Raw genomic sequence first — 26,493 nt, forward strand, 5'->3', positions numbered from 1 at the left:
CAGTTTGTAACAGGTCACATTCCATGTTATTCTCTCTAGACCTGGGATCTTCAAAGTTTTTCAGGTCAAAGACCCCTTAGCTGAGAGAGAAATGATGCAGGGACCCCCACTACATAATGTATAAAATTGTATTGCAGATACGTTTTTTTTAATATTTTTCATAGATAGCTTAGCATAGCATCTTCAGTAAATGTTTTTCCTTTCTAATACACATTAACATGAATCCAACACATTAATATATAAGATAATGAGCAAACAGACTTTTGTTTTTATAAACACTCAATACTTACTAAACTTGACCTTTGGCTGCTGTTTTGCGCTTTACACCAAATTGTAGCCAAAAATAGCAGATCTACAAGCTCACAACGCATTAACAAGTGGTTAATGTGAGTTTGTAGAGCTGCTACTTTTGGCTAATGCCCCCCCCCAGAATAGGGAGGCTAGGGTTCAAGCTGTTTTAATGTAAAAACATTTGGTAGCCCCCCTGTAATAACTCTGAGGACCCCCTAGGGGTTGCGGACCCCCTGTTGAAGACCCCTGCTCTGGACTATGTGGTTGACTGTGTATTGGCCTCTATACATATTAGTTGCAGCGTTTAAGCTGCGTTCACACTGGCAGCTCCAAAGCAATGCAGAATCTGTTACTGTGTCTCTGTTTAAGTGTTGATCAACATGCATGTTGTTGACATCAAGCATTCGTCTCGTGCATATAAAAGGAAAATATAACGCCTGGTGTTAAAAATAACAAGGAACTGGCTGATGGAAATCATTTTGTGGATGTCATTATAGGCGGGAAAAAATAAAAAACAAAAAATCTTCAAAAATAGCAAATCTATAAGCTCATAACGCTTCGCATTGCAGCCTGCAGATCGCCTGTTTTCAAAAAATATCAGGGCTTAAGTGGTTACGGGTGGTCTAAAGGTTTTCAAGAGCAAATTCACACCAGTGCACCAGTACCAGCTAGTATTCACATCAACACGACGGAACGCACCTCAATACCACAAGGGACCTCACCTTCCCTTTTCTACGCAAACCTCCTTTCTACAACCACAGCCACCCCACCAATTCCCAAGCCGATTGGGTTTCTTGGGTCATCAGAACTGGAATATCGATGTGAGTGAGCTGATATGTCATAACCTGACAGAATTCATTAGGCGGTGTAATTTCCAGACTGTCAGGGACACCGAATTATGCACAGGGCGGACAAATGATGGATTTCACATTTCCCAAAGCGCTTATTTATTGCTTTATATCAAATATAGAGTGGGGAGTGGAAAAGACATCATCAATTTCAGTACTGAAGTTAGTGTAAGGGAGGCGGATATAGGGGAGAATTCTTAGCCAAGTAAAAGTGAGAAAGAAAAGAAAAAAAAGCTACAAAAATAGGCCACATTATCATGCTAAACAACATGGCGCAACCAAACATAGAAGTTGAAGACAGATCCGAGCTAGTTATATAATTGTGGTTATTGCCAATGACCACAAACACACACACACAGTGTGTGTGTGTGTGTGTGTGTGTGTGTGTGTGTGTGTGTGTGTGTGTGTGTGTGTGTGTGTGTGTGTGTGTGTGTGTGTGTGTGTGTGTGTATATATATATATATATATACGTCACCACCATCAATATGTCATTATCTATTCCCCTGATACTGAACACATTTACTATGGGAATCTAAAAAAACATTTAACACGTATAAAATAGTAAATACAAATAAAATAATAATAATCACTTGAAGCACCCTTAAGAATTGAATTCACATGAGCTTAAAGAGAGAGATGGGCAAACCTTTTCCAACAAAAAGGGTACATAACTACATACTGTATATACTGGGGGGTAAGCTGGGTCTGTTCTCCCCTACATCACTATGAACAAAACAACAGGCATATCAGCATTTGGAGCCTATTCAAGTGGGCACAGTCCCACAACATATCTGCTGTGCTTCACTCCCTCTCTGCGGGGTTCCATCCACTCTCCAGTCAGCTGCCTTATGGAATGCTGACACAGCACCTTGGTCCATCTGACCCACAGTAATACATCCACTCACAGTAAAAACACAGGGGCTGTGTGTGTGAGCCTTACTCATGGCCAGCACTGAATGCGTATAGCCTACATACTGTATGATAGCACAGTGGTTCTCAAACCTTTTCATTTCAAGGACCCCATAACTCTGAGAGTGTACAAATGGAACCAAATGGACCCGTAAGGATCCATTTGTTACCATTTGAACCCTGATGGTCCCTGGACCCCACTTTGAGAACCACTGTGACAGTGAACAGGCCTAAACGTTACTCAGCAGATCTTTACAATCAGAACATGATCTTGGAAGCATAGTACACTTTGACAGCATCAGAATGTTGTGTAACCTATAGGCTGCTACACAAAGCAAAGTATTTTAATTAAAGTAATTTACACTGTATTTTCATTCCGTTTCTGTCCTGTTGAGTCTACAGAAATAGGTTGTCCATCTCTGACTTTCTTTCCAAAAGAACCTTTGCTTACCTCACTGTTGTGTCCTCTGAGGTTAAAGTTGATCCTCTGCGGGGTGGTGCGGTCCCTCCTGCAGTGGCTGGATGTGAACGTAACCCCGACCACTCCTCTCCCATTCCCGGTGGCCAGCCAGCCCTCCTCGTAGTATCGCTTCCTGCACACAGGCCTGTCACAATTACTACATAATCGCCTAATCGCAATTATTTGAGATAATTGAAATTATTTTTGCATAATCGTCTCCATGTTGGAAAATGTTTGTTCACTTCATGCATTTTCAAAAGAATAGCGATGTGACGCATTGTGAGTTTGACGCGACTATTTCCACTATTTGTAAACATCTTTTAAACAAAGAATAAAGTTATTAAATATGACAATCATTTCTTTGTATAGTTCAGTAATTTGTAATATCTAGCCTCAGCCTGTGCAACGACATTCGTTTATGAAGCCTAAACACCAAACAAATGTCATTTTTATGAATATGTCCCAATGCTCAATACCAAAAACACTATTAAGTTCGTTGATCTCAATTATTTGAGTGACAATTAAATCGTCAAGTAAAATGTCATCACCGCGGCAGCCCTACCTGCACACCGGCTTCTCCTTCTGGCTCTTGGGCACGCGGCCCTTCCACGACAGGCAGAGGATGTTGGAGTCACTGCAGAGGACCGGTCCATGTTCCACCGCCGCGAACATCCTCCCTGCCGCCTGGAAGTGTCGGCCTGTCACAATTATTACATAATCGCCTAATCACAATTATTTGAGATGATTGCAATTATTTGGGATAATATTCACAATAGTTTCCACAACTTTTTTCTCTCTAATATTAAAAAAAGAAGAAAAAAAAATATATATATATATATATATATATGGGGGTGTAGGCACGTTATGAGCTTGTAGATCTAATATTTCCACTATTTGTTTTAAAGAAAGTCATTTTTTTGTATTTTTTTTGTTATTTGTCATCTGCCCTGTGCAATTATTGTTTGCAAAGCCTAAAAGTCCTAACAGATTTTTTATTCATAATGTTCCAATATTCAATGCCAAAAACGCAATTAACGACTTAAACCCCAGTAGCAGTATTGTGGGGAAAGCTTTCGCTGAAAATAGCAGATCGACAAGCTCACTATTTTCAGCGAAAGCTTTCCCCACAATAACGGAAACCCGAAAATACACAAGTATTGAGCCCTGAGGGACTCCGGTTAGCCTAGCCATATGGGGTTTTGGTTAAATCGTTTATTGTAATTATTTGTATGACAATTAGTCGTCAAGTAAAATGTCATGATGACAGTCATATACCTGAGAGAAGAGCGCCACTCTTCTCCGACCAGGACCACAACTCTCCTTTATGAGCGCTTCTCCTCCCTGGCGGAGATGATGACCACACAGCGGCAACGGTGCATAGTAGCTCTAGACTTCAGATTGTCCCCTCGGACTGTCCGATTCACATAGACTTGTTTATCGATGCCGATCTAAAAAAAAGATATGCTCACAAAGCAACACAAAGTGATGCTTGCTTATAAGATTACTGGACCGCGAGTTAAAGATAATAATAATAACAATGTAGTCCACATTGCATAAAAAGGTGGGGGGGGAGGCACGCGTTCAAGTCATTGTGATGAGCTGCCGCCGTGGTGCTGATGATCAATGACTAGGCGACACATTACAGTAGAAAATAAACAGTCAGATCACCGAAGCACTTTGTCTCCGTGGTGCACCGTTACAGCCATGGAACAAAAACAAAGAGATCAACCCGAGTCTCATACACGTCGGAAAAAAACACTATAGACAAAAAATATCCGTGTCCACTTTTTAGATGTGTAAAGCAGCCACTGTTAGTCCGAAAACTCCCCAATGTTTCCAATTAAGTTGCGTATGATCCATTTGTTCCTGTAATGTGATTTTCTCCAGAGCAGAGCTGCCAGTGTGAGGAGGAGCAGGGACTCCTCTCCTCGTCAGCTGTCAACCCACAGCAGCGCCGCTTCGCCCGGCAGCGTCATTACGTCAACCTGCTGGACGTCGGATGGGATCCCATGGAGGACTGGTGATGGAGTCAATAACACACAACAAAACATGCCCTGTGAACAACCGCTGTCAAACAAACACATTATGTAGAATCAGCCTTGGATCAAGACTATCATATTTGTATTTTTTATCGAGTCTCGACTTTTACCTTCGTATCTACGATAGTCTTGGCTAGCACCACCCAGTGCGTCCTACACTTTCACCAGTAAAGCCCGTACATGTACTAAGAAAATATATAAAAGGTGCTTACCCGGTTGCCCCAAATGTTAACGTTCGCTTCGGAGGTTTTGTGCACTGTATTAGTCCGTATTTTTCAACAAATAAGTGTATTAATTCCGACTGTGCCTGAACGCCATGTTTTCTCCCTCGTTTACTTCCTGTTTACATTTAGCGTAATTCCGGCTTTCACCGGGTGCGCCCCGTCACTACCACCCATTGAGGAATACAGGGAACTTCCAACAGAATCCGACACAGTCTCACAGACGGGATTAAAACACTTATTTATTGAAACATACGGACTAATACATTGCACAAAGACTCCGAAGCGCGAGTTAACATGTGCGACAACCGGGTAAGCACCTTATACATTTTATCTTTACATGTGCGGAGAAGTACGGGCTTTACTGGTGAAAGTGCAGGACGCACTGGGGGGTGCTACTGCTAGCCAATACTATCGTAGATACGAAAGTAAAAGTCAGACTCGATAAAATACATCTATGATAGTCTTGATCCAAGGCTAATGTAGAATATAATGCAACTTATTGACTCAACAGCGTTGCATTGGCTGTTTAATCAAGGCTGAAGAGAGAGAGATTCAGGAGCGAGTGTCGTAAAAACGGGAGCAAGAAAGAGTGGGGGGTGGCAGAGGGGTTAAGAGGGAAGGGACACTGAAAGACATAAAGGCTACAGACAGATACAAGGATGGAGATTGACAGACAAGATTAGACACAGACAGAGTCAGACAGAGGGATCAAAGACTGAAAGACAGACATAAGTATGCAGACTGAAAGACATAGGCTACAGCCATTTACAAGGATGGAGATTGACAGACAAGATTAGAGACAGACAGAAGGATGAAAGACTGAAAGACAGACAGACATAAGGATGCAGATTGAGAGACAGACAGATGCATCGGCGAATGATCCCTAGAAGACCCGAGCAGTAAGTGTACGTCATTAGACAATAAAAGCCATAGACACACTGACTGGACTTATATCTCTAGCTGGTCGTAAACGTTAGTTATTATGTATCAGTGCAGTTACACGATCGCTCATAAACACAACATTTTAAATCAGATTAAGACGTCAACAGAGAAAACCTCAACATCTTTCCTAAAATAAATAAAATACATTAGGTTATTGTTGCGCAGCGGATGGGGGGGGCGATGCTGCTTCCACTGCCTGCAAAATGCAGTCTTCATTTAACTTACAGTTGAATCTAACACTCAGGATTTGTGTGCATTGACTATAGCCGAGGATCCAAATAAAAGCACCCATCATCAACCATCATTGGCTACCTCTTATAGCCAAATAGCCTGGGGAGGAGGGTTAGACAACAACAACAACAACAACAAACAACAGTAATCCTCAGTGTTTAGTTCATCCATCTGTATGGAACCAAATGGATTGTGGTTCCATTTGTACACCCTCACAGTTACATTGACTACCGTCAGTTAGCATTCTTTGTGAGTTTGCTAGCCCAGCTATAGCTGAGCTAGCCAACTCACAAAGAATGCTAACTGACTAGCAACTATTAGCTGAACCTGAACCACCACCATCATCATCATCATCATCATCACTGGCATTCAGCTAGCCTTCTCTCTCTCGCTCTCTCTCGCTCTCTCTCTCTCTCTGTGTGTGGCTAGCAGGTTAGCTTCAATGGATGTTGCTGGTTCTTTAAAAGAGGTTGCTGTTGATTTGTTGTAAAACATACATCATCTATTACACCAAGCGCGAGAGATCATCATGCGAGGCGTCAGAGTGTTGAGATGATGAGAGGCATGCGGTCAATAGAGAATGATCAATGGTCCTGTGAAGAGAAGAGCTGCTGTCCTTACCTCGTCTGGTCTGTGTGTTCCTTCCTCTGCTCTGCTGCCACGGGACTTCTACTGTCTTTGGTGTTTCGCCCAGGAGGGCGTGGTTATATGCCTAGACCTAACCCTAAACCTCACAGAAAAGAATGACGCCTTAACCCAGTGGTTCCCAAACTTTTTTGGTCGTGACCCAAAAGAGAAATGTGATATCTTCCCCGGGACCCAAACTAGTTTAAAATAGCCGATCTACAAGCTCACAACACATTGCACACATAGCTTGTAGATCTGCTATTTTCACTACTTCTAAAGTTTTTTTAAAATGTATTTTTGAATGGAATTTAGATTTTTTTAATGAATAATTGTGAAGAAAAGAAACGAAAAGGAAATTGAAAAACGTTTGAAATATATATCTATCTATATATATATATATATATATATATATATATATAGGGATATTTACTTTCGAGTCGCGACCCATAAAAATGGGTCCGCGACCCACTGTTTGGGAACCACTGCCTTATCCTAACCTCAAAACCACGCCCACCTGGGCGAAACACCTGGGAAAGAGAGAGTCCGCTGCTGCCACTGGAACTGGCAGGGCCCGACCCGACCACCCTGTCACGTGACTGGGTGACACATGATGATGATGGAGGGAGAAACCTGGAAACACTGTGATTTCTGATCTGTGCTTAATTCATTATAATGACACAATAAGACAAAAATAGGATATATCATATGTGCCGTAATATTTCTACCTTTTTGATGATTTAGTCGTTTTTATTTTAGGCAGTACAAACTTAAATCAAGATACAAAAAAACTAAAAAAGAATAACATGCCACCCCACCCCCCCTCCCAAACACAAACAAACATAGACACAACAAAAAACACACACACCACACACACACACACGCACGCACGCACGCACGCACGCAGGCACACAGGCACGCAACACGCACGCACGCACGCACGCGCACACACACACACACACACACACACACACACACACACACACACACACACACACACACACACACACTTCTTTCTTATTTTATTTTTTTATATAACTTAGTTTTTTTCTTTGCTTCCAAATTAAATGGGGAGAATTGATTCCGTTGTCTTCTCTGCCGAGTAGTAAAAAGTGCAGTGGTTGCCATAAGAAATAAAGGTTGACACAGTATAATTAATGACTCATCCACTAAGGCGTATTTCCATTCATCCTTTGATGAGGATTATGCATGGAATTATCCACCTTGCTTCAACCACAGCTAAACTCTTATAAAATGTTGCCAGTGGTGGAAAGTAACCAAGTACATTTACTCAAGTTACTACTTGAGTATTTACAATTTTTAGTAACTCAGAGACAAATATTGTACTTTTACTCCACTAGAATTATTTGAAAATAAGACTTCTATACATGGAGATAACTAACATACCTAGCTCTGACATCAGAGAACCTCTCCTGGAACCCCATATATGGAGCTAACCGAAACGTCCAGGACTGACATCATAGACCCATCTTTGAGCATAACTGACATCACCCACTCCATATATGGATATGCCTGACATCACCAATGACACAAGCGCAGCAGCCAACAATATAAAAGGCAATGATCTGCTATTTTTGAATAGCCAAAGAAATCTAAAATGACAGAGATACTTTCCCGGATTGAATGTGTTTAAGCTATAACTAGGCTAAGTTTGAATTTAGTGTGAGGTGGTGCAACTGGCCCCAGCAGTATATCATCCTGTCCACATGGCGGCAGCATTGACAATTCATCTCGCTGGTTCTGTTCTCTCAAACATCATGGCTGCCCCCATGTCTGTCAGTCGACAGATCTGCTCTTCGTCAAGGATCTTTGCAGGAATCTCAATATTGGTAACGTTGTGGTATTATGTTTTTATTCTGCTCCTCACTATCACACAAATGTGTTTTGCAGGACAAAGTTGCAAGTTAGGAATATTTAAATAAATAGCTCAATTGTGATTCTCCCAGTCTTAAGGGCCTCTGAGCCCTCAGATATTATTCTTATTCTAGTTCTAGTTTTGTTTTTAAAGTTTGTTAATGTGGCATTTGTTATTGTTTTTAGGGAACAAGAGGCCTGAGCAACTGTGGAGATCATCGGAGGTGTATAACCCGGCGGTAGGTGTTGTCTTATCCCAAGTCAAGTGTTATAAAATGAAGCCAAATGAAGCCAGTATAATAATACTTAATACATTAATAACAATACTATAAGTCTTACTAATATATTGCACCCACCTGCTGTTATATCCTACTGGTTCTCCTGTCAGTGAGGATTTCCGCTTTAGAGAGTAAAGAGTAGGCAAGCTTATCTCAAAATTGGTGTTATTATAAAATGTATAATAACACCAATTTTGAGATAAGCTTGCCTACTCCTTATAATGATTTATAATATAAATCATTATTTATGACTTTTATTTATTGCGACGATAATCCTAGTAAATAGTTTTGAGATGGTTCCATCATTTGGACTGTGTTTTGGTACAGCGAAATATAGGCAATACTGTGTTTTAACCAAAAACTGGTGCATATTAGTTGGTGTTTTATGATTGGAATCAAGGCACCAACACTTTATTTATCTCCAAGAAGGCTACTTACAGTATGGTGAAAACCTCAATATTAATGCAGTCCACTTCCTCAAGCACATTAGATTTACTTGTACTGAGAACTATTGACAGCTGATGTTATAAACTGTTCTTTTCCTGGCTTTAGACCACAGCTCCTACTGGCACCAACAGCTTCCTTTCATTCTGGAATTGCATCTTGGTCGAGTGAGGTCAGTGAGGCATTGTTCTTTTCTCACCACAAGCTGTTTATATGACAACTTGAGATTAAAAACTGATGTATTTTTGCACAATTGGAGGCAATTAAGATAACCACATGGTATTGAAAATGTAGTTTTAGCCTATAAGCTTACATTCATGTATTTAGAAGTATATTTCTATCAGGGGCGTCAATTGGGTATGGCAGGTGCCCTACCTTGTCTCAAAAAAATAAAAAATAATAGTAGCCTAATGCAGGTGTAAGACCATTGTGTTTGTATTGTGATATAGGTATAATGCATAGTTTTCTATGCGTTTGGGTTGTTTGACCCATAATCTTTTTCCGACCTATCCTGGGCGCGCATCATTAGTGTCCCTTATTTCAATCTCTGGGAGTTGGCAACCCTAACCTTGCCATACCTTAGCTTTTGCTGAGCTGACGCCACTGATTTCTATACAGGACACACTGGAGGCATGTGTACACTATACTCACTGTGCTTTTGAAGAGTTATTTCACAGCAGCAGTAATAGTCTGAAGTTTCTCATCAAGGACTTTGTTTGAATTTTTCTCAGATTACAGTTACAGAAGAGCCGGACACTCTGTTCCAAAAAGTGTCTGTGTTGGTCAAGGGTCATGACAGGGCTGTCTTGGACAGCTACGAGTTCTTTGCTACTCTGGCAGCCAAGGAGCTTGGTATTACACTGAGCAAAGTGTGAGTCTCAAGAAAAAAAAACGTCAAAAATAACAGCAATATTATAAGCAATATTAATGTCCTATTTTAAATTATATTTTTTCCGTTTACCTTAGTTTTGAACCTCCCAAGGACATTGAGAGGTTTACACTTTTGAAGTCCGTCCACATTTTCAAGAAACATAGGGTCCAGTATGAGATGAGGACACATTTCCGGTGCATCGAGGTAAGGATCTTGAACTTATGCCTGATTTATACTTGGTTGCATTCCGTGTCTCGCACCAAAAATAGAAGATCTATAAGCTCACCACACGTCGCAGCATTGTAAGCTTGTAGATCGCTATTTTCGATGCAAAAGTAAAACAGGGCTGTAAGTCCACTGCACTCACTTCATTTGTGTTATGGATTAATTACTGTATGTTTAACGACATAACGAAAACCCATTTAGGTTCATTTGGGAATTTTTCTTTGGCAACACACACTCACTTGATGTGTATGTGTGTTTATCTGAAGATGGTTTCCATGAATACTGATTAATTATGAGACTTGATGTACTGTACCTCTCCTCTCTCTAGCTGTCTCACATGACAGGCTCCACAACACAAGTTTACCTTGAATACATCCAGAGGAATCTACCAGAAGGTGTTGCCATGGAGGTCTCGAAGGTGAGCCTCTATGAATTAGCTCTACACCAGAAAGACACTCCAGAGAGTGCCTTTACAATCGGAATCTGTTTTAAACAGATTTTTTTCTCACAACTGACAACTGAAATTACTCAAAATTCCAATGTTATACTGTTTGCATCATTCTTTGTACAGTACACAGTCAAATGCTTTGCTATTTTCTTTTTTTCCCATGATGTCCAGAGTCCATGATGTACACTCTCCAAATTAAATGAACACTTAGGATTTTACAGTACTTTGTATCTTAATATTCTTTGTTTTGATGACGCCAGCATTATTGTCAATGTTTTCAGACAGCTATGGAGAAGATTCCTGAACACATTCTGGAACCCATGTGGAAGGACCAGCCCACTGACAAGAACTCCAGTCAATCAGAACAGTCATGAACAGCTGCATTTTTATTACCTCTGCAGCAAACGTGTGTGTTGGGGAGAGGCCTCAATAAATATAAATCTTTAAAAGTTTCAATGCGTTTCTATTGTAGTTTGTTATATCAACATTGCTACATAAATATTTGGATTCTGGATTTGATTACTCGAATTACTTGAATGTAGAAAAAAAGGACCAGCACACAATAATGATTATAACTTTTTGTTTATTGAATAATCTGGATACTAACTATAGGTAAAAGCAAAGTGGTTTCACCCTGTAAGAAATTACATTAATATACAGTACTTGTCAGATGGTAAATGCAGGTGAAGGTAATGGGCAATCTTGAGTGCGTTTCATTTAGATATTATGTACACTTGTGCAGAAATATATTTGGCCTGATGTGATTTTATTGTCTTATCTATTGATTCAGATGAAAATCACTGGCATATTTTACTAAACAAAGAAGAGACAGTTTAACATTATAAAAGGTTGAAAATGGGTTGGGTCAGCTTGGTGGCTAGGCTAAGCTTATGTTCGATATGAATGCAAAGCGAAATGTGTGGACTCAACCAAAATCTGGCATTTGAATTTTTCATGTAACTAAGTAACGCAATATTGCTAAATGAATTAAATCCTCGAATCTCTGTGTAAAATCTCATGGGTAGATAGAGCTGTTGCCTGCATGACTGCAGTTGTACCAATAATTATGAATGTAAACGTATTATAACAATTTGAATTATAATCGTTTAAGACAATTGTACACACTGAATGGTCCATTATAAACATGTGTGTTTGTACTGCCAGCAGTGTGACCCACAGAACTGAATTATAAATACAATCCAACACCACAACATTGCATGGGGGAGGAGCTTGAACTGATAGTGTCTTTTCATATGAAAATCCTGACAAACCCTTGAATGGGGCAATTCATATCTTTCAAAAGAATAAATACATTGAGTTTTCTTTTAATCAAGCTAATACTAATTTTATCTCACCTGATTCCATGTGTCTTATGTTTCAGTTGCTTTCTCTGCTTCCATCCTGAAAAAGAGAATCTCCAGGCAACAGAGAGGGAGGGATATAGGGATTCAGACACAAGATGAAGCTCACCTTTTATTGAGTGAAGAGCTGGATCTCAGCTGTGGTGTCACTTTTGAAGGAGGGAGAGATATGGGAGCCTGGGTCCTTGGGCCTGGTAGGATTACTGTACTGTGTGCCCCCCTTCAGGAGACAACAGTCAGTCTGTTAACAATCAGCCACAGGGAGCAACAGAAGGGACTGCAAAGATTGAAAGGGTAGCAGAGAAATATAATAAAAGTGCTAGAGAGGAAAAAGGCAGACAGAGGAAGGGAAAGGTGTAACACCCTGAGATGGACAGGTCCCCGTGAACCCCTGATGTTGATGCCATGTTTGAATAACTTGCAGTCTCTGAGTGGCTTGGTGGTTAAACTCAGTGTCCCATCCAGAGATAATGACGTGTCCTTGTTTGTGTCAGTGGTACCATACTCATCGTTCTGTTGGGATTTTATTAAATGCCTTGGATAAATAGGCAATGCATGAATTGACTTTTTTTATGTTTTCAAATACTTTTTTGAAGTTTTTAAAATGATATAATCCATTATATGTCAAAGCACATAGGATACAGGAAGCATTCCTACTGTAGTAAAAACAAAAACATATTTAATCAAATACCAAACGTTAATTAGTAATCATGCTATTCTATGTAAAGTACAGTAAATTCATGCAAACAAAGCATGAAAGACTAAAAGTTTGGGGGAAGAATAATACATGACACTGCCCAAAATAGTTTTTCAGATTTGCTAAACGTTCTTGACCTGGTTTGAAATATAGCTAAAAATGCTGACATAAGACTCTCCATTAATAGTTTAACATACAGGTCATATCAGAGTGTTCTTTGTTGGTGTTCCTTTGGGGAAGATGCTCTCCTTTTAAACATGCTACCACTGGGATTTGAGCTGTGAGATATATCATTCTGTGAAAAAGCATTTCAGTGCTTTCAAGTGGAATGGTTGCATGTCCTCCAGTTAAACAATGCTTTGTAGGTGGTTATGTGGTAGTGTCCCTTCTTTGAGTGAGATTCCTTTTCAGAAGAAACAGTACTGTTTTACTAAATATAACCATTTCCAAGACCTTTCTGGTCTGCAGTGTTAACACATTTCAGCCCTCAGCAATTATATATCTATAATGATAAGTCTATCATTCAGCATACAGTCAATTTTATTATCATTTAATATTTCCCATAAGAGCTCTTGGTCCTCCAAACTAGCTATAGCAAAAATATATTTATTTAAGTATTAATAATCAGGATGTTTGCAGCAGTTTCGCAATGGTATCGCTATCAAATGTTCAGTTTGTTTAAAATATCATAATAACGTATACAACAAAATCAGACCACTGAGTAGTTGTATAATACTTGGATGTCATCCATTCTTTGATAAATTGCAGATATGTTGCAAACTTGTAATGGCAACTGTCAGACTTGACTGTGAATGAACAATAAAAAGAGAAGTTGAGTTTATTTTTACTTTTATTATTTTTTTCTTCATGACTACGGCATACCTCTTGAAAGGGTTCAAAAACACATTCACAAATTCACAAAGGTTATGTTAATTACAGTAAATAAAGAGTATATAATAACACTTCAAAAAACTAGGTACAGTAAATAATTTCTTATACTTAAGTGAAGCAAATATGGAGTTTGCTTTCATGTATAAATGCTTGTAGATTATCATTTCAGTATAGTGTCCATTCAAAATGTTGTCTTTGACCCATTAACATGAATCTCCCAAACAGCAATACTCATGACTTAGACTAGCTGCACATTAATGATATGAGATATAACATTAAATAATAATCATGTATACTTGACATGTAACTGTGTTATCATCTGAAAATAGTGCATCTAAAATAGCATTTTTTGAGATGCTGTACTGCCTGGTGAGGTTATAATACAAAACTATCTCCATGTAACAAAGGAAACATTAGGGAGGTCCAAGGTGTAAAAACTAGTCAACACTGGTGCTTTGAGGGCTGTTGTGCACTCTGGTCTCTCTTTATCTTTCACTTTTATTCTCTCACTCTCACAAACATTTGTCACCCCATTTTCTGTTTATTTAGGGTCAGATATTCATCTTAAGGCTCACAAGGTGACCACTACAATAACCACAGAACATCTAAGGAACTTCAATGACAAGAATTTGGAGGACAACGGATTCTGTGACAACCGTCCTCAACAATATGTAAAACTATTTCACAGTACCAAGACCATGTCTTTAACAGTAACAGAAAGTGGGAATGCCCTTACACTGTTATGGTATGAGGCATTTTAAGTGTCTTGTGACATTTTGACATTAGGCTCTTTCTTTGCCAGTAAACAATATCAATAAGCAGACATTTGGCTACAGAGTGTTTCGTTAAGATATCCAAAATATTTTTTATGATACACAGTTCAGGGGCAATTCTTTTTTCTTTCTTTTTTAACTCAATACACCTCTGTAGGCCCACTACTACAGAACAAGCGCTTGATTATAAATTTAGGGCAGGATGTGTTAAAATCGTCGGCCACCAGGGGGCCCTGGCCACCTCTGGCCTCTGCCATGTGGGGGTGGATGCGGAGGAGAGACTGGTCCATTGTGGTAGCTGTGTAAAAGGATAAAATCACACATTGGATTCTTGGCTTTAGGCCAATATGGGGCACACTCTGATAAGAGCGGCAAGCCCTGATCTTTTATTCTGAAGGATACTCTCACGTCTATAGCTACAATGTGCCTTTGAGAGGCAGGATAAACTCAATATGTATTTTTTTCTATATTGTTCCATGCACTATTTAAAAGTCTGGTTGTGAATACCTGAGCAGGATGTATTGCTTTAATTTACCAACTGCATTAATGTACTTTTATTAAATACTAATAGTATTAACTTTACAACTGGGGCAAAACGGTATGTTTAATTTGTACTTGTTTATTATTATCTTAGAAGAGGAATAAATTAGAAAATTTGCAGGCAAGTTATCATGAAGGAAATCAAGTTGAACATGTGACACCAAGGATGTAGAAAAAAGGGAGGGAAAGAAGTGGATGGCATTTGAGTTATAAGACCGAAATTGAGCTGCAAGCAAGGGCTCACATGCCAACCTGCTAGATTTAAATTGACGGAGGCAGTCTAACAGTGTGCACGTCAGGAAATAGTGAAGAGAAGTATGACCTACCTAAATAGCTAATAGTGCAAATAATGTAGCAATCTTACCCTCTTGGGCCTCTGGGGTGGAAGTGGCGTGGGGGCCCAGGGGGTGGCATTCCTCGCCCTCTTGGGTGTGGGGGTCGCCCCCTGAAACCAGGGTGGCCAAGAGGAAGAGGTGGAGGGGGGCCACGCCTGCAGGAGAAGAGGTGAGGTGCAGTATTTCAGTGATACTTAAAGACACAGAGATTGCATTTTAAGACAAGCTCATCGTCAAGGAATATTCCCCACACTTTTCATCAAGACCCTTAGACTATGTTGTAAGTCGCAGAAGTGACAATACATCCATGTTCCCTTTCCCCTCTCCATCAAGTGGCCTTGACTTTTGCCAGGCCACAGTTGTACAACAAAAATGTAATAAAAAAAGCTTAGCTACTGTGAAGGGAGCCGTCACCTGTGCATGGGTGGGAAAGGTGGACCTCTAAGATGCATGGGTAACGGTGGAGGGGGCGGCGGGCCCATGCCCATCATGGGTCCACCCCTACCTCCTCGATGGCCTCTAAAGTCTGGATGATATGGCCGCATCCTGCCCATCCCTCGCCTGCAATGGAAAACCAGGAATCACATGTGGGAGAATGGGTTATCCTATCATCAATGAGTTGTTTAAATCCATGGATAACCAGGAGTAACGTTACATGGTAAAAGCATTGAAACTGAGTTTTCTTGCACAAATACTATTCGTATAGTTGTCATTTACATGCTCTTTATAATGGTTTGACAAAAATGTAAGAACAAAACATTTATCCTGACCTGTATTCCATTTCCTCTCACCAAGTCTATCTAATTTGACCATATCTTGTTAGCGATTACATTGTACTAGAAAGTGCCATAACCATGAGACAAAAAATGTAAGTTAACAAAATATTCTAAACATAACATTTGATAAGACATGTTAATCAGCTCCCGTGAAGTACCTCATAGGCACAAGGCCGTTTGTGACAGCGTCCCTCCCTCTACCCCTTCCACGTAGAGGTGGGCCAAACCCTTTCATCATCATCATGCCCCGTCCACCACGCACGCTTCCTCGGCCCATCCGACCCCCTCGGCCACGCGGCTTAAAGGCACCACGTCCCCTGAAGAGATGGTGCAATAAAAAACAAACAAGCAATTACAAATAGAATTTGGAACCTGCATTATCGCGCTTCTACTATAGCCACTTTCCTCAGTTACCAAAAAAACAAGCAAACAAAAGCAGTTTTGTCTAGGTAACCACTTTCTAGTCCACATTACTGTTGTTATAACATTTTATCATGTCCTCCTCCATCCTGTATTTGCCCTGGGTGAGGGGAGTGATAAGAGGGTGATATCAGCCCTAGGTCTGATAACTCCCTCCTCACACATAGCTGCCAAAGTTTTCATCCTTGGAAGCCCCCATTCTTACATCTGATAAAATTGTGACACCCCATATGTGTGCACACGCACAAGCTCTTGTTTTTCAGACATGGTAACCAACCACTTGAGCTTAATGTAATGCGACGTGTTGTAAACTTGTAGATCTGCTATTTATGATTTATGACTGCATATTAAAAACAATGTTATTAGTATGCTTCACAATGATGTTACATGTGGCAATTAGCCTATTGGGTTTGTGCAACATGTTCAACATTTTGGTCCCCCTGTGATCTTAGCTGGACACCAGGTTGGGAAACACTGCACTATAGGAAATCCCAGTGAGACTACCATTTAATTTGCCAGTGCAGTGCCTCGCTGACAGTTATGTTAATCAAAAGCAATTTTCTCATTGTCTTGATGAATAAATAGAGCTATGATAAACAACTTATCGCCCCGGTATCCATTTTTGCCCTTGGTATCTAACCTTGGGCAAAGACAAATGCCCAGGTGAAAGTCTGCATGGATTGTATCTAATGTCAGCAAATGACCAACCGAGCTTTGTTTCCTACTGGTTCCTCAGATGCATCCTTCGATGTTTCGATGGTTTCTGGTGCTTGCTCTTCTGTGTCTGCATCCATCTGGAAGAGATCACAAGTCAACTAATAATACATGATTTGATTGCCATGTTAACAATATAAAAATCAAGATTGATGTTGCAAAGTGCTGTATGTCTACTCTAATACAGTGTAATATGTGTATGTTTAGCTGTATTGTTTCAAATCTGTCCTGAGTCTCTTCACAGGGCCTTTACCACATTCAAATGAAGGGAAAAAACCCAAACCATGCGTGTAGGAAACTCATACAGCACATGTTCAAATAATGTTTATATTTGGGTGTGAACACCGCACTTTAACCACCAGTATTCACACCATCCCACAAACCTGCCTTGTTTTTGTTTTGTAATTTTATTTTGTGTGGTATGAAGCTTTTCCTGTGTAGTATGATGTTTTCATGTGTGTTCCGTATGTAGTATTTTTGTGTTAGCATCTTGGTCTATGAGGAACATTTTGTTCAGCCTGGAGGAGGATAAATGACAATGAACTGACTTGATAGGTAAGACAGAAATATCTTTAAGCCTACAGTATATCATGGTAGTACCATCGGATCGGTTCTGGCCCAGAAAGTGTACTCCACACTTTCATTTTTTTCTCTCTAAAATGTAACAATGGTATAAAAGACAGCAACAAATGTTCTCTCACTATTTACCGTAAATCAAAGTACACACACTTCACAGACTAGGTTTATTGTTAAACTACTGTATGGTGTTGTTGTTTTTTTACAATGGGAGAGAAAGCTCACTCAACAGATATTTGAAACATGAAACATTGCATTATTGCAATGCATTTGCATACATCAGAGGCAGTATCATGTCTATAGTTAGGCTTTAAGACTGGGCATACCTTCCATAAGGCCATCTAAGCCAGTGACAGCTTTGAGACTGCAGCAGTCCAAAGCTGATAGTGGGGAGATTATTAATAGTCCACATGCCAGTCAATACTATAAAATAACACCTGCAACACTGCTAAAATGGAGCAGGGGAACACAAGGACTAACTGCATCCAATACAAATAGTTTTTTTTGTTTTAGATGGAATTCTACTGGGTAATGTAGCCTACATTTTTTGCATAATACTTTATTCTGTGTAAAATAGCATGTAACTTTGTTTAAAGAGCCATACCTTAATTACTGTTATTATTTATTATTAGCCTATAATTATTATGATACATTGATAATTTCAGGGGGGGAAACAGAATGAGTGACAAACACATACATACTGTACAGACTTATCTAGGGCACTGACTGTCTCAACATGCTCACATGCATTTGGTAATGACTTAGAATTTGCCTCAAGGACAGGCGTCCTCCATTGAAGAATGCGTTGATAACCTCCAGGATAATTGGGCTAATTCTGTATTAAGAGGTTGCATTATAGGTTGTCAAAGACGTAAAATTATAAATAGTAAAAAATAATAATTTTAGATTAGTTTATTAATTTCGGCCTATAGCGGTCACTCTGTGTTTAGGGATATGATGTGGATTGCACTTAACCTCGTTTAAACATACCTAACTAAAATACAGCTATACTGTATCTTTGTAACAATCAAGAAAACAGTGAGATTGAGATCATATTCCCCCAAATGACTCCAAATGTGTCATGGCAAAGCACTTAGATTGTGGGGACTATATGAATATTCCCCAAGGAAAAGCTAATTGATAAGCCTATTTTGAGCTATGAGGGTAACATTCTAACCTTTCTTCGTGTATCTATTCTATTAGGCTTGGATTGAATACACAGGACCCCAACGGAAACAAGCCATGGTGCTTTCTTGGGTTCCATCCTTTTAGCATTGTATTTGTATTAAACTGTACTTTCTGTACTTTTTTTTGCAAACTGTTAATAAAGTATCCAATCAATCAATCAATCAATCAATCAATCAAAGATCAAGACTATCATAGATGTATTCTATCAAGTCTGTCTTTTACTTTCGTATCTACTAAAGTAAAAGTCAGACTCGATAAAATACATGATGGTCTTGATTGAAGGCTATATCTATCACAATGTGAGCTTATAGGTAGTAGGCTAAAAGCATCTTACTCAACTACAATGCAATCGCCTTTTAGGCCTGCAAAAAAAATCACATCTTTCCATTACGAGGTCATTATCAAAATCGGTCACTACAAGATATGAACAAGATCTCCGTGTTCCGAGAAAAGAAAAAGAGAAAACAAGTCTAGCACAATTATAGGCCTCAGAAGTGTCTAAAATCTGTTGATCTTAGACAAGGGGCGTTTCTGTGATGTACAATGCTTTGCTGTGAAATGTGCAGCAGGAATGTATTTCTTACTTACAATCGTGGCGGATTCGAGGTAGATCCAGAAAAAAAATACTCTACAGAGCTACTCTGTGATAATAATAAAAAAAGAAATTCTTAGATTTTTTTATGTACAAAATAGTCTTCTCTTAGCTCCCAGTGCCTCCCACGCTTTGAAATGGCGGCTTCTCCAGCTCCACTCCATCCAGGGTTGGGATGTCTTTGTGAGGAATACGTTGTACCACTGTTGCCAGATGCTGCGAGAGAAATAAGCAGCCAGGTCTAGGAAAACAAGCCCAAAAGAAGCAACTAGGCCACATGAGCACTTTAAACAAAGACAGGTGGGCACTAGGGACATATGCGCACCATATTTTCGGAATGGACACCTATAGAGGTGGGCACCAGGACAGCTAGGCACCAAAACATCTGGGCACTAGAGACATGTGGGCACCTAGGGATGGAGATATCTGGGCACCTGGACGAGTGGGCACCTGAATTAGTTCAGCATTTATTTTTGTTCAGTTCATTTCCCCCCTCTATTTTAACAGTAGCATTGTATTTGTATTAAACTGTACTTTCTGTACTTTTTTTTGCAAACTGTTAATAAAGTATCCAATCAATCAATCAATCAATCAATCAATCAAAGATCAAGACTATCATAGATGTATTCTATCAAGTCTGTCTTTTACTTTCGTATCTACTAAAGTAAAAGTCAGACTCGATAAAATACATGATGGTCTTGATTGAAGGCTATATCTATCACAATGTGAGCTTATAGGTAGTAGGCTAAAAGCATCTTACTCAACTACAATGCAATCGCCTTTTAGGCCTGCAAAAAAAATCACATCTTTCCATTACGAGGTCATTATCAAAATCGGTCACTACAAGATATGAACAAGATCTCCGTGTTCCGAGAAAAGAAAAAGAGAAAACAAGTCTAGCACAATTATAGGCCTCAGAAGTGTCTAAAATCTGTTGATCTTAGACAAGGGGCGTTTCTGTGATGTACAATGCTTTGCTGTGAAATGTGCAGCAGGAATGTATTTCTTACTTACAATCGTGGCGGATTCGAGGTAGATCCAGAAAAAAAATACTCTACAGAGCTACTCTGTGATAATAATAAAAAAAGAAATTCTTAGATTTTTTTATGTACAAAATAGTCTTCTCTTAGCTCCCAGTGCCTCCCACGCTTTGAAATGGCGGCTTCTCCAGCTCCACTCCATCCAGGGTTGGGATGTCTTTGTGAGGAATACGTTGTACCACTGTTGCCAGATGCTGCGAGAGAAATAAGCAGCCAGGTCTAGGAAAACAAGCCCAAAAGAAGCAACTAGGCCACATGAGCACTTTAAACAAAGACAGGTGGGCACTAGGGACATATGCGCACCATATTTTCGGAATGGACACCTATAGAGGTGGGCACCAGGACAGCTAGGCACCAAAACATCTGGGCACTAGAGACATGTGGGCACCTAGGGATGGAGATATCTGGGCACCTGGACGAGTGGGCACCTGAATTAGTTCAGCATTTATTTTTGTTCAGTTCATTTCCCCCCTCTATTTTAACAGTAGGCTACTAATTTGTTCTGTCATTTTATAGTGTACTGTTTAGCTATATTTTCTCCATCTTAACATTGGTAATTTGACCATTTTTTGGTATCCTTTATTCTTTTTGGCATTATACCATTTTCCCAATTTGTTCTATTTTTTAACAGTACTTCTATTTTGGCAAATACACTCTTATATTGTACTTTGAAACTCTGTGTGAGTACTTATGACCTCAGTACTATTTTGGAAAATAAACTATTACATTGTAGTTTTGAGTGACCTCGTTCTGTGTTGTGTTTGGGGGTTTAAAGAACAGTGGGTTGAATGTCACTTTACCAAGCATGTGATGCGATGTAAAGTTGAAAAAACACACAAATCTTAATTCAGGTGCCCACTCGTCCAGGTGCCCACCCACATGTCCCTAGTGCCCAGATGGTTTTGGTGCCCAGTTGTCCCTAGTGCCCAGGTGGTTTGGTGCCCACCTGTCCTGTTACCCTTATACCCTTATGCATCGGATATTTGAAAATAGCCGATCTACAAGCTTACATTGGTGAGCTCACATCGGTGAGCTTGTCTGTGAGCTTGTAGATCTGTTACTTTAAAACAAATCTTGAAAAAAACATTTTTCAAACATTTTAACGCAAATCTGACCAAATATTTTCAGATGGGGTCCGTGGACAAATAGGCTACCTATTAATTTGGGGGTCCTTGATTTTAACATGTTTGAGAACCAGTGGTTTAAGCAACTTTAGGAAACAAGCCCAAATAAGCAACTACACTTCAGAAACAAGCCCAAAAAACGCAACCCGCAAATACCAATATTTACAAGCGACTTACACAGAAAAACAAGCCCTAAATCGCTTATAATAAGCGGACATGGCAACCCTGCATTGTACCACAGAGTCCCGCCTATGGGGCAAACACTGGAATCTTATTGGCTGCTTATTTCTCTCACTGTATTCCCATTGGTGGGGTACAGATTGACATGCTTACCCATTTTACGTGGCTGCTAAAGTGGTTCATTGATATAAAGCCCCAAGTTCAAATCATTTCACCAAGATAAATATTGGCAACAATCAGAATCTGAAATATTATGGTCACAGAGTTGACAATATAAAACACGGCCGATCATGAGTCAAATACGATTTAATTAACAGTTCACACACAATTTGATTTCCCTCTATGACTAAATACAAAGTCTCCGACATACGCAATTCATAATGAAAAAGACAGTCCCATAATATACACAACGATTGTCAAGTGCCCACTGTAGAATATTTACACCGAGGGGCAAATATACGAAAAACAACATAACACAAATATAATATTAACCTTGAACAGTAAATATTAACCATTTAAATCCCAGAATCGGTATTGTGGGGAAAGCTTTCGCTGAAAATAGCAGATCGACAAGCTCACAAGTTCACAACCATCCATTGTGAGCTTGTCGACCTGCTATTTTCAGCGAAAGCTTTCCCCACAATAACAGACAACTCCACAAGGGACTCGAGTTACCCACGTGGGATTTAAGTGGTTAAACAAACGATAATCACACCAAATGTCGGCTTATTATGCGTAGGGCGTGCGGTCAGATTTGCGCACATTATGCGCGGTCTAGAATGTCCGAAAGTGTGTTGATGTAGTCGATGGTGTATTTGAGGGTCTGTATTTTGGTCAGAGGTTGTCCCTTCTTGCTGTAGTGCGGCGGCAGGTAGTCTCGGAGCTCGTGCAGGGCCTCTGCCAGGCTCCTCATCCTCATCTTCTCCCTCTCGCTGGCCTTCACGCGTGTCTTGATCGACATCTTTTGTTGTTTGGCCTGCTGACTCTGATGATGATGTCTTCTTGCCAGGGCTGTCACGATTGCACAAACATTTAAGTAATTTGTCACACAAATAATTGCGATGTATATATATATTTATATAACGATGTAATTGTGTTTTTTGGCATTGAACATTGGAACATGTTATTTTTGCCTTTTAGGCTTCGTAATAAAAAAAATGCACAGGGCAAATAACTTAAATAGGCTACAAAGAAATTACTGACATATGTAATAATGTTATAGCCTACTTTCAATTATTTATTTTTTAAATAGCAGAAATAGAAGATCTACAAGCTTAAAAAAAAATCGCACAGGGCAAATAACTAACTTATACCAAGAAATTACTGACATATTTAATAAAATATGTCTATTTTTTCAGATCTACAAGCTTACAACACGTCTCGAAGTGACTGCTATTTCTGCTATTTAAAAAAAATGTATAAACATGTTTCTACATGGAAACGAGACAATTGTGACGATTTTGCAAACAAATAATTGCATTAGGCAATTATGTAATAATAATTAAGACATGCAGGGCTACCTCTTGCTGCACGAAGAGCCGCTGCACTGTGATGTCCGCCCGGGAAACCGAAGGAGAAATCCATGGCATTCTGATGAAGCCCACACGAGTTGCTGGAGGAGGTCGTCTCGGGTGAAGAGCACATCGAGTCGAAGGAGGATTGTGATGGTGAGTTGGAGTGAAGTGAATCCTGTTCATGATCTCCAAACGCACTGGGCTCAAGTGAATCCTGATCGTCTCCTCCGAACAGACTGGACTGGGTTTTCCAGTCCCATTCCGCCAATATTTTGGCCGAAGCGGAATCAACATCTATGGCACAATCCATGTTAGAAATAATAATAATTTAAAAAAAAAGATATTTTTCCCCTTTTCTTTTGCCGATGGCTTCCAAGATTGTGTTGGAAATAATCCTGTCAGGTTTTCATGCAGAATTCGGGTGGATATAAGGACGATATTCGGGTGGATAAGGGCGGTATTCGGGGTGGATAACAGCTAATTCTGATCCACGGACTGATCGCCCGTCCGTTTTTATAAGGAAGGAGATCTCCGGGCAGTTTATGAGTTCACAGCTTGGCCGAAATTAAAGTTCAAAGAAAACTCCAAGTGCCAAAATGTGACCTTCTAGAAGGACGTCGTTCCTTGTTGTCACCGCGGTGCGAATAAGGTCAAATAGACTGATAATGTGTAATAGGAAAGACAAATAATTAGATTGTCTTCTAGTGTGAAATGAGTCTTTAAGACGGCATGACGACAATTATCAGTTTGATGTGATCTGCCTAATGAAGGAATGAAAGGATGCAGTTACACCTGGGATGTTGACACCTCTCTGGTAAGTCAGGCATGCGTGTGTCTTCTGTCTGGAAGGTAAACATGAGGAGGGTAATGATGTCTGAAGTTGAACTGGGCATGAATGATGAAACTTAAGGAGTTGTTGAACCTTTTAAAGATATAACAAATAAAATACTATAATATACGCCCATTTAACAAGACTTCCTTAAGTTCCTTTACAATCTCCTCATAACATAAGAGAACCCCCTTGACCAATGAGCCCGGCAGTGATTAAGTTATATGACAAAGTAGTAGCATCCTACTTTTTGAAGGTGGCGTGCCGTGCATGGCAGCCTGCAGTGGTGTAAAGTAACTAAGTACATTTACTCAAGTACTGTACTTAAGTACAATTTTGAGGTATTTCCATTTTTCAGTGCAAATATTGTATTTTTTACTCCACTACAATTATTTGAAATATTTAGTTACTAGTTACTTTGTACATCTTGATTATTATTATTACAAAACATACATTAACCACTTCAGCCCTATGTATACTTAGGCTATTTGAAAATAGCTGATCTACAAGCTCACAACGCGTTGTGAGCTTGTAGATTTGCTATTTTCAAAGCATGTTTATACATTTGGAAACTTGTGAAAATTCTGCATAATGAGTACCTTTTCACTGTAGTGAAAACGTGGCTAAACTTTCAGTAAGTAGCCTATATTTTATTGCGAATAGCCTACTTTTGTTCTTTCACTCAAGTACATTTTGAATTCTGGACTTTTTCTTGTAACAGAGTATTTCTACATTGTAGTATTGATACTTTTACTCAAGTAAAAAATGTGAGTACTTTTTCTCCACCACTGTGATTAAGTTATATATATGACAAAGTAGCAGGCTACTTTTTGAAGGTGGCGTGCATGGCAGCCTGCAATGGACGTCATTACACAGCAGCAGCGTGGAGGATGCAGCTGTCAGCAGGACAGTGCTATAGAATATAGACGCTCTTTCATGTCTCAGAAAGGTGTGCAACGCGTCACTAATGATCAAGGGGGACCAGCAGTGATGGCTTGTAAACCTGAGGCCACCAGCTGATGACTCAGTGTAATGCCACCTCGTCTAAATGAGCTGAGTCCGCCCTTGGATAAGTAGTGTGGTATTGGGAATGTCATTTGCATATTTGTTGGTCAGAAAACCAAGAACAAGATTTTTTCTTCATATTTTTCTACCGTTAAAATAAAAGAAAAGATAGGCCTAATAAAAATGATGGTCCCTAGTGCATTAGAACTTTACGCCTTTTCAGTCACCAGAACCATGATTGTTTCACTTTTCAATGAGTCTAAAATGGTTAGGTGTTTAAAGTTGAATGGGCTCATATAGGAGGGAGGCCTACTGATCAAATTAATATCAAATATCTAAATACTGAATCAAGCTGTTTAGAAACTGTCTGTGGGGGTGCACAGCGCAAAAGCCAGAAGTGTTTTATAGTGAGATATCCCCTTATCTTATGTAAAAGAAGCACAGGCTACCATAATGTAGAAATAAAGTAAAAGTCCTGCATTAAAAATGTTACTTTAGTAAAAGTACACAAGTATTGGCATCAAAATATACTTACAGTAGCCTATCAAACGTAAAAGTGCATAGGCATAGCTACTCATTATGCAGAGTGGCCCATTTCACAATCATATCATTGATAGTGTTCATCACTTTAAAGGTGGGGATGATTACTTTATGTGCTGTTTTTGGGTAGCTTAACCTATAACAACACATCATAATTCATCAGTTAATTTATGTTTTATTGTAATCTAAATCTGCAAAGTAAGTCAAGCTGACAAATAATTATAGAGTAAAATGTGCAGTTTTTACTAAACCTAGTAAAGTAAAGTAATACTCAAATAAAATAAAGGTACCTCAAAATTGTACCTATAAGTATATTACTTGAGTAAATGTGCTTAGTTACTTTTCAACTATAAATCCAGAGCCTGCCATGGTTCAGGATTACTTACATATGTTCTATAGATATGCTGACTTTCAGCCTGACAGATGACCATAAATCTAGTTTGACCAGAAGAGCACAATTGGTCATCCAGAGCGAAATTCAAGGGCATTATTATCACTCTTTATTGATTCCCAGGGGGCTCACAGTATTTAACATAGGAACATGAAACATAGGAACAGTTAGTATCAGTGAAGTGTTTATTTGTACTTTATGTGCAATTGTGTTTGGGGGACGAAAGAAAGTGTAAATATATATATATATATATATATATATATATATATATATATATATATATATACATATGTATATA

At 39.4% G+C, this 26,493-nt stretch overlaps 4 protein-coding genes across 12 annotated transcripts in view; 1 reads left to right on the forward strand and 3 right to left on the reverse strand.

Annotated features, from left to right (window-relative positions):
* Positions 1-6,597, reverse strand: part of tulp4a (TUB like protein 4a) — a 41,588-nt gene extending 34,991 nt beyond the window's left edge. For 2 of the 7 annotated variants that reach the window (XM_084082333.1, XM_084082331.1), the window contains exons 1-4: positions 6,566-6,586; positions 3,784-4,575; positions 3,071-3,192; positions 2,500-2,641 (exon numbers count right to left, since the gene is read on the reverse strand). In XM_084082333.1, the coding sequence (XP_083938459.1) occupies positions 2,500-2,641; positions 3,071-3,180 (252 nt within the window). In that variant the 5' untranslated portion in view covers positions 3,181-3,192; positions 3,784-4,575; positions 6,566-6,586. Of the gene's footprint in view, positions 1-2,499; positions 2,654-3,070; positions 3,207-3,783; positions 4,576-6,441 lie in introns of all 7 variants that reach the window. The other 5 variants (XM_084082332.1, XM_084082327.1, XM_084082328.1 and 2 more) reach the window with 4 other exon arrangements.
* A 1,715-nt stretch (positions 6,598-8,312) lies between these two features.
* On the forward strand, positions 8,313-11,223 carry mrps10 (mitochondrial ribosomal protein S10). Its single transcript, XM_084082357.1, has 7 exons — positions 8,313-8,418; positions 8,630-8,682; positions 9,274-9,337; positions 9,897-10,036; positions 10,132-10,240; positions 10,590-10,679; positions 10,991-11,223. The coding sequence occupies exons 1-7, from the start codon at positions 8,347-8,349 to the stop codon at positions 11,081-11,083; spliced, it is 621 nt and encodes a 206-aa protein (XP_083938483.1). The 5' UTR covers positions 8,313-8,346; the 3' UTR covers positions 11,084-11,223.
* Positions 11,224-11,578: 355 nt separating this feature from the next.
* On the reverse strand, positions 11,579-20,914 carry LOC311063128 (uncharacterized protein). 3 transcript variants are annotated; one of them, XM_084082354.1, is made up of 7 exons: positions 20,587-20,914; positions 19,569-19,788; positions 17,211-17,296; positions 16,241-16,399; positions 15,721-15,867; positions 15,336-15,461; positions 11,579-12,290 (listed from the first exon to the last, which is right to left on the reverse strand). In XM_084082354.1, the coding sequence occupies exons 3-7, from the start codon at positions 17,294-17,296 to the stop codon at positions 12,176-12,178; spliced, it is 633 nt and encodes a 210-aa protein (XP_083938480.1). In that variant the 5' UTR covers positions 19,569-19,788; positions 20,587-20,914; the 3' UTR covers positions 11,579-12,175. The 3 variants fall into 3 exon arrangements, with proteins under 3 accessions (XP_083938480.1, XP_083938481.1, XP_083938482.1); XM_084082356.1 differs by lacking the exon at positions 11,579-12,290 and adding an exon at positions 12,995-14,729 and having other exon boundaries at positions 20,587-20,906; XM_084082355.1 differs by lacking the exon at positions 20,587-20,914 and having other exon boundaries at positions 19,569-19,901.
* A 1,765-nt stretch (positions 20,915-22,679) lies between these two features.
* msgn1 (mesogenin 1) lies at positions 22,680-23,740 on the reverse strand (the record flags this gene model as incomplete). The annotated part of the gene is made up of 2 exons (XM_084082104.1): positions 22,680-22,927; positions 23,437-23,740. The coding sequence occupies 2 exons, from the start codon at positions 23,738-23,740 to the stop codon at positions 22,680-22,682; spliced, it is 552 nt and encodes a 183-aa protein (XP_083938230.1).
* Between the last annotated feature and the right edge of the window lie 2,753 nt (positions 23,741-26,493).

This window comes from Gymnoscopelus microlampas (assembly GCF_963454915.1).
Source record: "Gymnoscopelus microlampas genome assembly, chromosome: 16".
NCBI classification, from domain to species: domain Eukaryota; kingdom Metazoa; phylum Chordata; class Actinopteri; order Myctophiformes; family Myctophidae; genus Gymnoscopelus; species Gymnoscopelus microlampas.

Coding starts and splice junctions, on each gene's coding strand:
- mrps10 (XM_084082357.1), top strand. CDS start 8,347: ATGGCTGCCCCCATGTCTGTCAGTCGACAGATCTGCTCTTCGTCAAGG. Junction 10,037..10,131: donor GGTATTACACTGAGCAAAGT/GTGAGTCTCAAG, acceptor CGTTTACCTTAG/TTTTGAACCTCCCAAGGACA. Junction 10,680..10,990: donor TTGCCATGGAGGTCTCGAAG/GTGAGCCTCTAT, acceptor CAATGTTTTCAG/ACAGCTATGGAGAAGATTCC.
- LOC311063128 (XM_084082354.1), bottom strand. CDS start 17,296: ATGGATGCAGACACAGAAGAGCAAGCACCAGAAACCATCGAAACATCG. Junction 15,868..16,240: donor AACGGCCTTGTGCCTATGAG/GTACTTCACGGG, acceptor TTTCCATTGCAG/GCGAGGGATGGGCAGGATGC. Junction 12,291..15,335: donor CACCCCAGAGGCCCAAGAGG/GTAAGATTGCTA, acceptor TGTCTCCTGAAG/GGGGGCACACAGTACAGTAA.